The sequence below is a fragment of the Nerophis ophidion genome, linkage group LG02, assembly GCF_033978795.1.
Source record: "Nerophis ophidion isolate RoL-2023_Sa linkage group LG02, RoL_Noph_v1.0, whole genome shotgun sequence".
Lineage (NCBI taxonomy): Eukaryota > Metazoa > Chordata > Actinopteri > Syngnathiformes > Syngnathidae > Nerophis > Nerophis ophidion.
This window is the reverse complement of record NC_084612.1, coordinates 62,078,793-62,092,249: the sequence shown is the minus strand read 5'-3', so window position 1 is coordinate 62,092,249 and position 13,457 is coordinate 62,078,793. Positions and strand designations below refer to the sequence as shown.

General features: G+C 38.7%; 1 protein-coding gene across 5 annotated transcripts in view; it reads right to left on the bottom strand.

Annotated features, from left to right (window-relative positions):
- The window catches only part of atp2b2 (ATPase plasma membrane Ca2+ transporting 2), a 342,244-nt gene that overhangs the window by 96,783 nt on the left and 232,004 nt on the right, over window positions 1-13,457 (bottom strand). For all 5 annotated transcript variants that reach the window (XM_061888038.1, XM_061888058.1, XM_061888049.1 and 2 more), the window contains 2 exons: window positions 6,925-7,139; window positions 6,606-6,848 (listed from right to left, as the gene is read on the bottom strand). In XM_061888038.1, the coding sequence (XP_061744022.1) occupies window positions 6,606-6,848; window positions 6,925-7,139 (458 nt within the window). The remainder of the gene's footprint in view (window positions 1-6,605; window positions 6,849-6,924; window positions 7,140-13,457) is intronic.

Sequence of the window (13,457 nt, the reverse complement as noted above, 5' to 3'; positions counted from 1 at the left end):
TATTGTACCATATGTCCCGGCAAGAAATCTGTGTTCAAAAGACTCCGGCTTATTAGTGATTCCTAAAGCCCAAAAAAAGTCTGCGGGCTATAGAGCATTTTCCGTTCGGGCTCCAGTACTCTGGAATGCCCTCCCGGTAACAGTTCGAGATGCTACCTCAGTAGAAGCATTTAAGTCTCACCTTAAAACTCATCTGTATACTCTAGCCTTTAAATAGACCTCCTTTTTAGACCAGTTGATCTGCCGCTTCTTTTCTTTTTTCTCCTATGTTCCCCCCTCCCTTGTGGAGGGGGTCCGGTCCGATGACCATGGATGAAGTACTGGCTGTCCAGAGTCGAGACCCAGGATGGACAGCTCGTCAGGACCCAGGATGGACCGATCGCCTGTGTTTCGCTTGGGGACATCTCTACGCTGCTGATCCGACTCTGCTTGAGATGGTTTCCTGTGGACGGGACTCTGGCTGCTGTCTTGGATCCGCTTTGAACTGAACTCTCGCGGCTGTGTTGGAGCCACTATGGATTTAACTTTCACAGTATGATGTTAGACCCGCTCGACATCCATTGCTTTCGGCCCCCTAGAGGGGGGGAGGGGGGGGGGGGGGGGTTGCCCACTTCTGAGATCCTCTCCAAGGTTTCTCATAGTCAGCATTGTCACTAGCGTCCCACTGGATGTGAATTCTCCCTGCCCACTGGGTGTGAGGTTTCCTTGCCCTTGTGTGGGTTCTTCCGAGGATGTCGTAGTCGTAATGGTTTGTACAGTCCTTTGAGACATTTTTGATTTAGGGCTATATAAATAAACATTGATTGATTGATTGATTGAAAAGCAGGTGTGTGTCAAATGGCCAGTGCAGGTGGACAAATCAAGTCGCCATGGTGACAAAAACAAACAAGGAAGTGGACCAACTAAGAATCAGAAGCGTCCATGAACCAACAAGATAAACACAAAAGACTCAAAACCAAATAATGTAAGATCCCAGCAGCGGATCTTAACAATCTTGATGCTGTCTCACAAAAATGTAAAAAGTCATCAAACGTATAGATGTTTTCTTGAGCTTTCATTTTCTTGCCAATTGAGCCATGGATTGAATCTGCTCTCATGAACGTGTGCCCTTTCTCCAAATATTTTATCACAATCTCGGGTGGGCCCCATTCTGCGTTTGCACATTGGGCAAGAGCCGTGTACAACGTCCAGTATTTATTTTGACCTCCACAGTTATCTGCCCAAAAGAGTATGCAAGGGGAAGAATCAAGAACAATACATTTAATGAAGGTGCTTGCAATGTCCTGGGCCAATCTTCCAAATATCCCCTTGTGCCATAATATCACATAATCAGGTTGACCGTCGGCCCCCATTCGTGCAAATGTCTCATTAAAGACAATAAGGCGACTGACAAAGAAGCTCCGATTGGTCCCTTGAGATACTAGGTTTTTCTGTTGTATCTACGCGGTTATGTGGTAGTTGCTAGGTCCTGCCATGCGCGTAACCGCTTACTTACGGAACAAATTACAATATCGCATACACTAATGTAAAGCATATCACCTAGGAACTCCAAAATTATTATCAGCTCAGTTTTGACCAAAATTGAGTTACTGGGTTTTGCCTTTGGACGGGAGAATATGACACAAGTAAACAACACCAACATTTGATATGGTCCATTGAAAATATAGAACTTTACACACGACGCTGAAAAATCTTTCAAAATGTTTTAGTACGATTTTGGAAAGCTATGAAGCCGCACCGCTTAAATGATTGCACTGTGCTTCAACATACGAGTATTATTATGGTGTGTGTATAAAGTAAGACATTATCTGGCGTTTTGTTTCGCAATACAATGCAAAAGCAACTAGTCTTACCTTCTGGTTCCCGCTGATCTATATTTGGGATCTGCATAAATCCTGAATAATTGTGCGTGATATCTTATTGTTATGGGACATTCATCCACCGCTGTTGCCATTTCTAATAAAAAGTACTGTAAAGTTCTTACTTATATCTGTCAGTAAACTCGCCATGAAAGCGCTAAAACATACCGGTGTAGTGAGTTTACATTATTCACCCAAAGAACTTTAGTTATTAGAGAGTTCCGGTCGGACATTTTTTCATGGGACACATTTCGGGCGTTGTTGTGGTTTCCGGATGAGGAGATGCTGCTCCGTTATTGATTGAAGTATAGTCTGAATGTTATTAAAACAGTTAGCGCCATCTTTTGACACTTCTTCCACTCCTGTCCTTGCACGCTACACCGCTACAACAAAAATGATGGGGAAAAGACGCTGTCGAAGGAGAGCCACGTAAAAAAGAACCACCATTACATGTTATGTACACCCCAAGGAAATATTTTCAATTAAAAAAAATAATAATACTAATATGACGCCTTATATATAAAAAAAGATCAAAAATAGACCATTGATTGCCAGTGGGCTCTATTGTCCGAAAAATATGGTTATGGAAGTTTTTCTTTTGCTGGGTTGCATATGAAGTCACATCCGTTTTTCTTCTTCGAGGGTTAATTCGCACCATGGTCAAACAGCTAGAGCGTAGCATTAAAACAAGTGATAAAGAGTGTAGCGTTTGAGCAGAAAATGCCATCCTGCTGTTCTGTTCTTTAGTGCTCCAGTCGATCAGATAGAGAAATAGAAAAGAGCTTTCACAGAGTCCCGAAAGAAGTGGTTCAATAAGGTATCAAAGTCAAGGGGGAAAAAACGTGCGCCAAACAAAATGGCTCCTAAAATATCACAGTCATCATCTTGTGGAATAAAATCAGACAATTCTGGTGTCTGCAGCAATCACTTTGTAAAATGTTTGTTTGAACATTTGATGTGTTTGAGAAACTGTCTGTGTTTCTCTGCTGTCTTAGTAGTGATTGAGAGCAGAACTGAACATGTAGATAGAACAAGAGATCGCATCAGTTTGTAAACAGGTCCAACTTACTGCCGTCAATGCGGACCTAGCTCTGACACTGATCATATAGGGAGCAACAATCAGACCATACTCTCTGAGCACTCCCCACAGGACTTCCCGGGGGACACAGTCAAATGCCTTCTCCAAGTCCACAAAGCACATGTAGACTGGTTGGGCAAACTCCCATTCACCCTCAAGGACCCTGCCGAGAGTAAAGAGCCGGTCCACAGTTCCACGACCAGGACGAAAACCACACCGTTCCTCCTGAATTTGAGGTTCGACTATCCGGCGTAGCCTCCTCTCCAGTACACCTTAATAAACCTTATCAGGAAGGCTGAGGAGTGTGATCCCACGATAGTTGAATCACACCCTCCGGTTCCCCTTCTTAAAGAGAGGAACCAGCACCCCTGTCTGCCAATCTAGAGGTACCGCCCCCGATGTCCATACAATTTCGCAGAGTCTTGTCAACCAAGATATCCCCAAAGCATCCAGGGCCTTAAGGAACTCTGGGCGGATCTCCTCCTTGCCACAGAGGAGCTTTTTAACTACCTCGTCAACCTCAGCCCCAGAAAAAGGAGAACCCACCACCGATGCCCCAGGCTCTGTTTCCTCAGAGGAAGACATGTTTGTGGGATTGAGGAGGTAAAAAGCCAATCCTGAGTATGGGCTCTGGATCTTTCTGTGAGGAGCTTGCATGTTCTCCCCGTGACTCTGTGGGTTCCCTCCGGGTACTCCGGCTTCCTCCCACTTCTAAAAACATGCACCTGGGGATAGGTTGATTGGCAACACTAAATCGGCCCTAGTGTGTGAATGTGAGTGTGAATGTTGTCTGTCTATCTGTGTTGGCCCTGCGATGAGGTGGCGACTTGTTCAGAGTGTACGCCACCTTCCCCCCGAATGCAGCCGAGATAGGCTGCAGCCCCCCCCCCGTTACTCCGAAAGGGACAAGCAGTAGAAAATGGATGGATGGACGGATTTATTGTTTAATATATTCATATATCATATAATTTGTGTATTTATATTTTCATTATTAAGATGAGTACCGTATTTCCTTGAATAGCCGCTGGGGCACTAATTAATTTAAAACCTCTTCTCACTCCTGCGCTTATTCAAGGCATGCGGTAATAGTAAGCAGGCGCTAATAACTTAAAAACCTCTTCTCACCCCTGCGCTTACCAATGGCATGCAGTAAAAATTGAGTGTGATATTTGGTCCTAGCGGGGTGTATAATATAAGCAGTAACAGTCATGGATGCATTGCATTCTGGGTAATTGTTATGGTGCGTTTATAATGTGTTACAGAGCCGATATTCTCCCGAAATGTGTTTGTCATTCTTGTTTGGTGTGGGTTCACAGTGTGGCACATATTAGTAAGAGTGTTAAAGTTCTTTATATCACAACCTTCAGTGTAACCGGCGTGGCTGATGAACAAGCAATAATACAAGCAAAAAAAACTCTATGCTGTGTAATTTTATTATACATTTCAAAAGAGTTATGCAGCTCCCGTTGTCGTTGTGAAATGGACCAAAATGCCTCTTTGAGTGGTAAAGGTTGCCAACCTTTAACACAGGGGAAGTGTCACTTGTAACGTCACGAATTTGACCCGGCAGTAATAGTAGGCATGCGCTAATAATTTTGAGAAGCAAGTTTGACCTGCCAGTAGTTCAAGGTAGGCGCATATTACATGCCCGGCAGCAATTCAAGGAAATACGGTAGTTATGAATAGATTCTAAAATGCACAGATTACATTTTTTCTCATATTGTACTATATTGTTGATGTAAAGCACGGTGATTTATCTTCATCTTGTTGCGTATTAAAACAATATAATCTAAATAGACTAAATAGATCATGTTTCATCAAACATATATTACCGTTGTTGCCCGAGGGGAAACTGGGTGACACATGGCACACTGACAAAGCTTAACCCAAAGTTACTATAACAATCTACAAGGTTAATATAGTCTCTTCCCCTCCATGTACCTGCTTTCTTTTGTATTTCAAGTTATCATAACATACAGTATATGTATTGTTGCATTTGAAACAATTTTATTGTTGATAATAGAGGTAATTATTGTTATTATTCATTATAAGTAGTGCTATTTCTATTGGTATTTGTATTGCTCCATTTTAGTCTAATAATATTCATTGTTATTTCTGTAATATTAATAATAATTTGCTATCACTTTTACCAAAATATTTATACATATCCTATTTGCTGATGTTGTTCTGTTGTTGTTGTTGTCCCTCTGTCTTATCCCCCTCTTCTCCCCGCAATTTATCCCTCTCTCTTCCTTTTTTTCTCTTTCTATCCCCTCGTCCTGTGGCCCGGCTGCACCAAATAATAAATAAACCAATTTGATAAAGTCAAATACTAATAAGGCAACAAGAAAAGTATCCCACACTTCTCTTTTGTAAAGTCAATTTTGATCAGCTATATGATTTGCCTGAGTAGCTGGACAGGACAAAAAAATGAATAAATAAATAAAAGCATAATATTTTGCCGTAATAAGATGAAAAACATGCATAATAGAGACATACACTATATTGCCGAAAATATTTGGACACTCATCAAAATGATCAGAATCAGGTGCCCTAATCAATTGGCATGCTCCTAAATATTCCAAGTCAACTGTCGGCTTTATTATAAGGAAATTGAAGAGTTTGGGAACAACAACAACTCAGCCACGGAGTAGTAGGCCACGTAAACTGACTGAGAAGGGTTAGGGGATGCTGAAGCGCATAGTGCAAAGAGATTTCTGACTTTCTGCACAGTCTGTTGATGTAGAGCTCCAAACTTCATGTGACCTTCCAATTAGCCCACGTACAGTACGCAGAGAGCTTCATGGAATTGGTTTCCATGCAGCTACATCTAAGCCATACATCAAGCGTAGGATGCAGTGGTGTAAAGCACGTCGCCACTGGACTCTAGAGCAGTGGAGACACGTTCTCTGGAGTGATGAATCACGCTTTTCCATCTGGCAATCTGATGGACCGGTCTGGGTATGGAGGTTGCCAGGAGAACGCTACATTTCGGACTTCATTGTGCCAAGCGTGAAATTCGTTGGAGGAGGAATCATGGTGTGGGGTTGTTTTTCAGCTCAGCCCCTTAGTTCCAGTGAAAGGAACTTTGAATGCTCCAGGATACCAAAACACCTATGACAATTCCATGCTCCCAAACTTGTGGGGACAGTTTGGAGCAAACCCCTTCCTCTTTCAACATGACTGTGAACCAGTGCACAAAACAAGGTCCATGCAGACATGGATGACAGAGTCTGGTGTGGATGAACTTGACTGGCCTGCACAGAGTCCTGACCTGAACCCGATAGAACACCTTTGGGATGAATTAGAACGGCGACTGAGAGCCAGGCCTTCTCCACCAACATCAGTGTGTGACCTCACCAATGCGCTTTTGGAAGAATGGTGAACAATTCCTACAAACACACTTAGCAACCTTGTGGACAGCCTTAAGAGAAGAGTTGAAGCTTTAATAGCTGCAAAAGGTGGACCGACATAAACCCTATGGGTTAGGAATGGGATGGCACATTTGTGTGTCAAGGCAGGTGGCCAAATTTTGGTAATCCAGTGTATATTATTATGACTGTTATTATGATTCATCTTTTTAATCTCATTACTATTTAAAGGTGCTTGGATTGGCAAAACAGAAACATAGTGCAGTTAAAAAAAAACAAGGGTTGAGTTGTCCTTACCAGTATCTTGGTGGTGTAAGCGCTGTTGATGGAGATGGAGTTGACAAGCAGGTCCAAAGATTTGGGAGGCAGGACCCCCGGCTCGGGGATCTCCTTGTAGTGCACGTCTGCAATGTAACACTGCACCGCCGTCATGCGGTTGGTGGTAAGCGTGCCAGTCTTGTCCGAGCAGATGGCGGTGGCGTTGCCCATTGTTTCGCACGCGTCCAGGTGGCGCACCAGATTATTGTCTTTCATCATTTTCTGTTTCAAGCAGAAGTAGGAGTGAGTATGAGCCAACTCAAGCCACAACGATGACGCAACATTGCGGCATCGTCACCTTGACGGAGTAGGCCAGGGAGATGGTGACGGCCAGCGGCAAACCCTCGGGCACGGCCACCACCAGCACGGTGACGCCGATGATGAAGAATTTGACAAAGTACTGGATGTAGATGGGAGTGCACTCGGGCAGCCAGGGACGCTTCTGGATGACGAAGGCGTCGATGGTGAAGTACAGGACCAGGATGATGACTGTGATGGCCGACATGAGCAGCCCTGGAAAAAGAACGTTGTATTAGTCCGACAAAGAGGCTCAATCCAGCATATGTCAGTCAGTTATACGGACTAAATTTTATTTTGTCATTTATGTCATCTTTTTTTTTTTTCAATAACAATGAAGTAGCAAAAAGATGAAAAAACTGAGTTTGTTTTAGTTAACTCTTAGTTAAAATAACTTTTAGTTGATTTGGATTCCCTAGCCTGGCCACCGCTGCTGCTCACTGCTCCCCTCACCTCCCAGGGGGTGGAACAAGAAGATGAGTCGAATGCAGAGAACAATTTCACCCCCCCCTAGAGTGTGTGTGACTATCAGTGGTACTTTAACCTTAATTTAAACTTAAAAAGTGTATAAAACATTTCGGATTCATATGTTTCTACTTCTCCTAATCAACTTCAGTCCTAAATATATACAAAAATATACGGTATGTATACAGATGTATATATTTGTATATGTACATACATATATATATATATATATATATATATATATATATATATATATATATATATATATATATTTATATATATTTATATATATATTTATATATATTTATATATATATATATATATATATATATATATATATATATGTGTGTATATATATATATATATATATGCACATATATATATATATATATAAATATATGTACATATATATGTATGTTTGTATGTATGTATATATACATGTATATATATTAGGTCAGGAAAAAACACAGGGACTATTTCATCCCTACAAGCCTGTTTTGCTGGTTTCCCTGATCTTCAGGGGATTTTATAATATACATATATATCGTATAATAAAATCCCCGAAGAGCAGGGAAACCGGCGAAACAGGCTTGTAGCGATTAAATAGCCTACCATATATATATGGTAGGCTATATATATATATATATATACATACATATCGTATAATAAAATCCCCGAAGAGCAGGGAAACCTGCTCTTCGGGGATTTTATTATACGATATATATGTATATTATAAAATCCCCTGAAGATCAGGGAAACCAGCAAAACAGGCTTGTAGGGATGAAATAGTCCCTGTGTTTTTTCCTGACCTAATATATATACATGTATACATACATACATACATACATACATATATATGTACATATATTTTTATATATATATATATGTATATATATACTATATGTATATATATATATATATATATATATATATATATTTATACATATAGTATATATATATACATATATATATATATACATATATATATATATATATATATATATATATATATATATATATATAAACATATATATATATACATATACATACATATATATATATATATATATATATATATATACATATACATATATATTTATACATATGTACACATATACATATGCATACATATACATGTATATATACATATGCATACATAGACATATACATATATATACATACATATATACATGAGTGAGGATGGCGTGCCTAACAGATAAGTACTTTTGTGAGTCCCTCACATAATCATTGGTGCAAACTATGCTAAATCAATTTCACAATAAATGTTGACGTTTTGTGAAAGCGGTCCTAAATCACTCATAACAATGTCTTATCATTGTTTAAAAAGCAATCTTCAAAAACTGAGTATATAAACTACAAATAAAAATGGTGGGTAGTGTTAAAAACTACAAGTGGAAGTTGTTTGGACTACAAAAAAGATGGTGAAAAGCTTATAAAAGTGCAAGTTGAAATACTGACCCCTGCCCGTAGGAGTCATACTTAATTAAGACGTTTGGATTACACAAAAAACATGTAAAAAAAAATTCTATTCGGTATAATAAAAACCCAGTATTGTACTAAAAAGACCCAGCAGTTGGGTTGACAATATAACTAATTTATTTGGTAGAACTAACCCAGCATTGCATTACCCGTTTAAAATGAATTAGCCATTTTTCAAATGTTCACCATTTCCACATTTTTCAACTCATTCAAACCATTCCACCCTCACCAAATCCTGGAAAGCCCTACTTCCACCCTTTTTTTCTGGCAACTACTCCCTCCACATTTTTCAACGCATTTCAACCGTTCCACCGTCAAAACGTTCCTCTTAATTAGGACAAAAAACAATTTTTTTGAACTGGAAAAATTCCCATTTTTCTCGAAATTCCAGGAATTCCGTCATACCATTTCTCAAGTCAACATGTTACTACTTCAACATGTCTCGACCGATCTGAAACATTTCAACAACAACTTCAACTCATTCAAAACATTAAAGTTTTTATCGTTTTCAAAAAATGTCCCGTTTTTCCCCAAATTCCCAAATTTTGGGGGAAATTCCCATTGAAATCAATGGGACATTCTTCAAAGTTCCACAACTCCCACATTTTTCATCTGATACAAACTGTTAAAAAAATATTCAGCCTGTTTGGGAATTGTGTGCTCTACTTCAACAATTCTAAAAAAAAAAAAAACTCCTGTATTTCACATAATTCCTTCTTTTTTTTTCTTTTTCCCCAGTCAAAATGAATTGTCCATTTTTCAAATTTCCACAATTCCCACATTTTTCACCCGATTCAAACTTTTCCAACTTCAAACTGTTCATCCTATTCAGGAATCGCGCGCTTTCCCTTGACAGATTTCAAAAATACCTAGATTCACCAGTTTTCCGGGACATTTTTCCCATTTAAAATGAATTGGCCATTTTTCAAACTTTTACCATTTCCACATATTTTTAACCGATTCAGACCATTCCACCTTCAACACATCCTGGAAAGCCGTATTTCCACCCTTATTTTCTGGCGACTACAGCTTTCACATTTTTCAATGCATTTGAACCGTCAAAACATTCCTCTTAATTAAAACAAAAAACAAAGTTGTTTATTGAACTGGAAAAATTCCCGGTTTTCCCAAAATTCCAGGTCAACATGTTACTACTTCAACATTTCTAGACCGATATTAAAAATTTCAGCAAACACCATTCCAACTATTTTAGAACATTACATTATTTTTTTCCATTTTCAAAAAAGTCCCACTTTTCTCGAAATTCCTGAAATGTTTGGAAATTCCAATTTAAACGAATGGGACATTCTTCCAAGTTTCACAACTCCCATATGTTTCATCGGATTCAAACTCTTGCAACTTCACAATATTCAGCCTGTTTGTGAATTGTGTGCTCTACTTTAACATTGTTTATATATATATATATATATATATATATATATATATATATATATATATATATATATATATATATATATATATATATATATATATATATATGTATATATATATATGTATACATATTGGTTTTATATTTATTTATTTTTTGTTTTTATTCAGTCATTGGTGGAGCATAATATTGTTTTTTTAATATTGTTTTTAACATGGCTGTGCAGCACTTTGGAAACGTTATTGTTGTTTAAATGTGCTATATTAATAAAGTGGATTGGATTGGATTCTATATATTTGTTTTTGTTTTTTTCATTTTTTCCCATTCAAAATGAATGGTCCATTTTTCAAACTTCCACAACTCCCGCATTTTTAACCAGATTCAAACAATTCCACCTTTAAACTGTTCAGCCTATTCGGGAATTGTGGGCTTTCCCTTGACACATTTAAAAAAATCCCAAATTTCCCGGTTTTACATTAAATTTTACCCATTTAAAATGAATTAGCCATTTTTCAAACTTTCACCATTTCCACATTTTTCAACTTATTTAAACCATTTCACCTTCAACACATCCCGGAAAGCCCTATTTCCATCCTTTTTTTCTGGCGACTACTCCTTCCACATTTTTCAACGATTCCAACCGTTCCACCGTCAAAACGTTCCTCTTAATCAGGACAAAAAACAATGTTATTTTTTTAACTGAAAAAATTCCCATTTTTCCCGAAATTCCAGGAATTCCATCATACCATTTCTCAATTCAACATGTTACTACTTCAACTTTTCTTGACCGATCTGAAACATTTCAACAGCAATTTCAACTCATTCAAAACATTTAAGTTTTTTATCATTTTCAAAAATGTCCCGTTTTTCCCAAAATTCCCAAATTTTGGGGGAAATTCCCATTAAAATCAATGGGACATTCTTCAAACTTTCACAACCTTACAAACTGTTACAACTTGAACATATTCAGCCTGTTTGGGAATTGTGTGCTCTACTTCAACAATGAAAAAATAAAAAAATCCCCGATTTCCCATAATTCTTTTTTTTATATTTTATAATTCCCATACAAAGTGAATCCATTTTTCAAACTTCCACTATTCCCACATGTTTTCACCCGATTCAAAGCGTTCCAAACTTCAAACTGTTCAGTTTATTTGGCAATCGCGGGCTTTCCCTTGACATATTGAATTCCAGGAATTTTGTTATACCATTTCTCAATTTAACATGTTACTACCTCAACATTTCTCAACCGATCTGAAACATTTCAACAACCATTTCAACTCATTCAAAACATTCAAGTTTTTACCATTTTCAAAAAATGTCACTTTCCGCAAAATTACCAAATATTGGGGACATTTCCCATAATTCTTTTTTTTTTTCAATTCCTCCATTCAAAATGAATTGTCCATTTTTCAGACTTCAACAATTCCCACATTCTTCAACCCATTCAAACAATTCCACCTTTGTCACTTTCAACTCATTCTGGACATTTAAACTAACACTTTCCCTGGTTCCAAACCAAATTACGGTTTTCCTGGAAATTCAAACTCTTCAACATTCAAACTATTCTTACATTCATTCTACACTCTATCAGCATTCCAGTTCAACTTCAGATTTGGTGCATTCACACGCATTTCCTTCAGGAGTTGCCTCATCGAGTTGCTTAATAGAGCACACACCCAGCAACTATCGTGCACTTAATTAAAGGAGCATTGTTTATCGTTCCGTCTTCGTCACTGAGAGCAAGTCCACTACAGACTAAATATGAAGTGTAATCATTCAAACGTGGCTTACGGGCCGATGTATGATAAAAGGGCAACAAGTGCAAGAGCTTTAATCAGTCTATGTGTTTGGCTTAAATAGACGACAAATGGGAACAATTCCCTCGAGTGGAAAGATCGATATTTTTTCATAAAGCAGCTAGTCGGGGGAGAAAAAAACGAAGGGGGTTTTGTGCAAGAAAGCTGACATAGAAGCAGTGCTAGAAAACTTTAAAAAAAAAATTAAAAATACATATATATATATATATATATGTACACCTGCACAACCTTTTACTGTATATTGTCAGAGCTTATCATGTTAAATATTTATTATTGTGGTTTTATTGTCGCGCCCTCTATAGGTTGTTACTAGAGATGAGCGGATAGGCAATTATATCATCCGCATCCACATCACCAAAGTCGTCATCCACCCGCCGTCACCCGAATCAAGATTTTATCAGGACCGTACCCGCCCGCCAACTGCCCACTGAAATACATCAGAGGTTGTCCGCCTTTACCACTCACAGAGATATTTAAATCTGTTTCACAGAGTAATGATGACAATTGGAGCCGCTAACGTTCCCGCGACTATCCAATAGCATTCATCCTGACTACAAAAATATGGGCGTGCTGTGAAGCCATTGCCTTAGACAGCTTCAACAACATGTACGAACCGCTTGTTGGTCCGGCAACATGTTGTGTGCAGCTTCCACAATCAGACGTACAAGATTGAAAGGCATACTGGGTGATACAGAGTACACTGATGATTGTGATATAAACAACTTTAACACTTACTAATATGCGCCACACTGTGAAGCCACACCCAACGAGATTGACAAACACATTTCGGGAGAACATCCTCACAGTAACAACATAAACGCAACACAGCAAATACCCATAATCCTTTGTATCCGTGACACCCCTGAATATATTTTACACCCCCTCGCCCCCAACCCCGCGGGGGGCGGGGTTTTCTGCTAGCGGGGTGTATAAAATAGTCAGGGGTGTCATGAATACAAAGGATTATGGGTATTTGTTGTGTTGCGTTTATGTTGTTTTACTGTGAGGATGTTCTCCCGAAATGTGTTTGTCGTTCTTAATTGGTGTGGCTTCACAGCGTGGCGTATATTACTAAGAGTGTTAAAATTGTTTATATCACAACCATTAGTGTACTCTGTGTCACCCAGTATGCCTTGCAGTCGTGTGCGTGTTGCCGCGGAAGCCACACACAACATGATGCTGGACTGATAAGCAGATCGTACATGTTGTAGAAGGCGATAAAGCCAATGGCTTCATAGCACGCCCTAATACTTATTATCTGGGTGACTACCGGCAGTCACTCAGGAGAATAATAGCTTCTCTTATTGTTTTCTTCCCTTAATGCCACGGGTCTTAAATGGCACTTTGAATGGCAAAGGA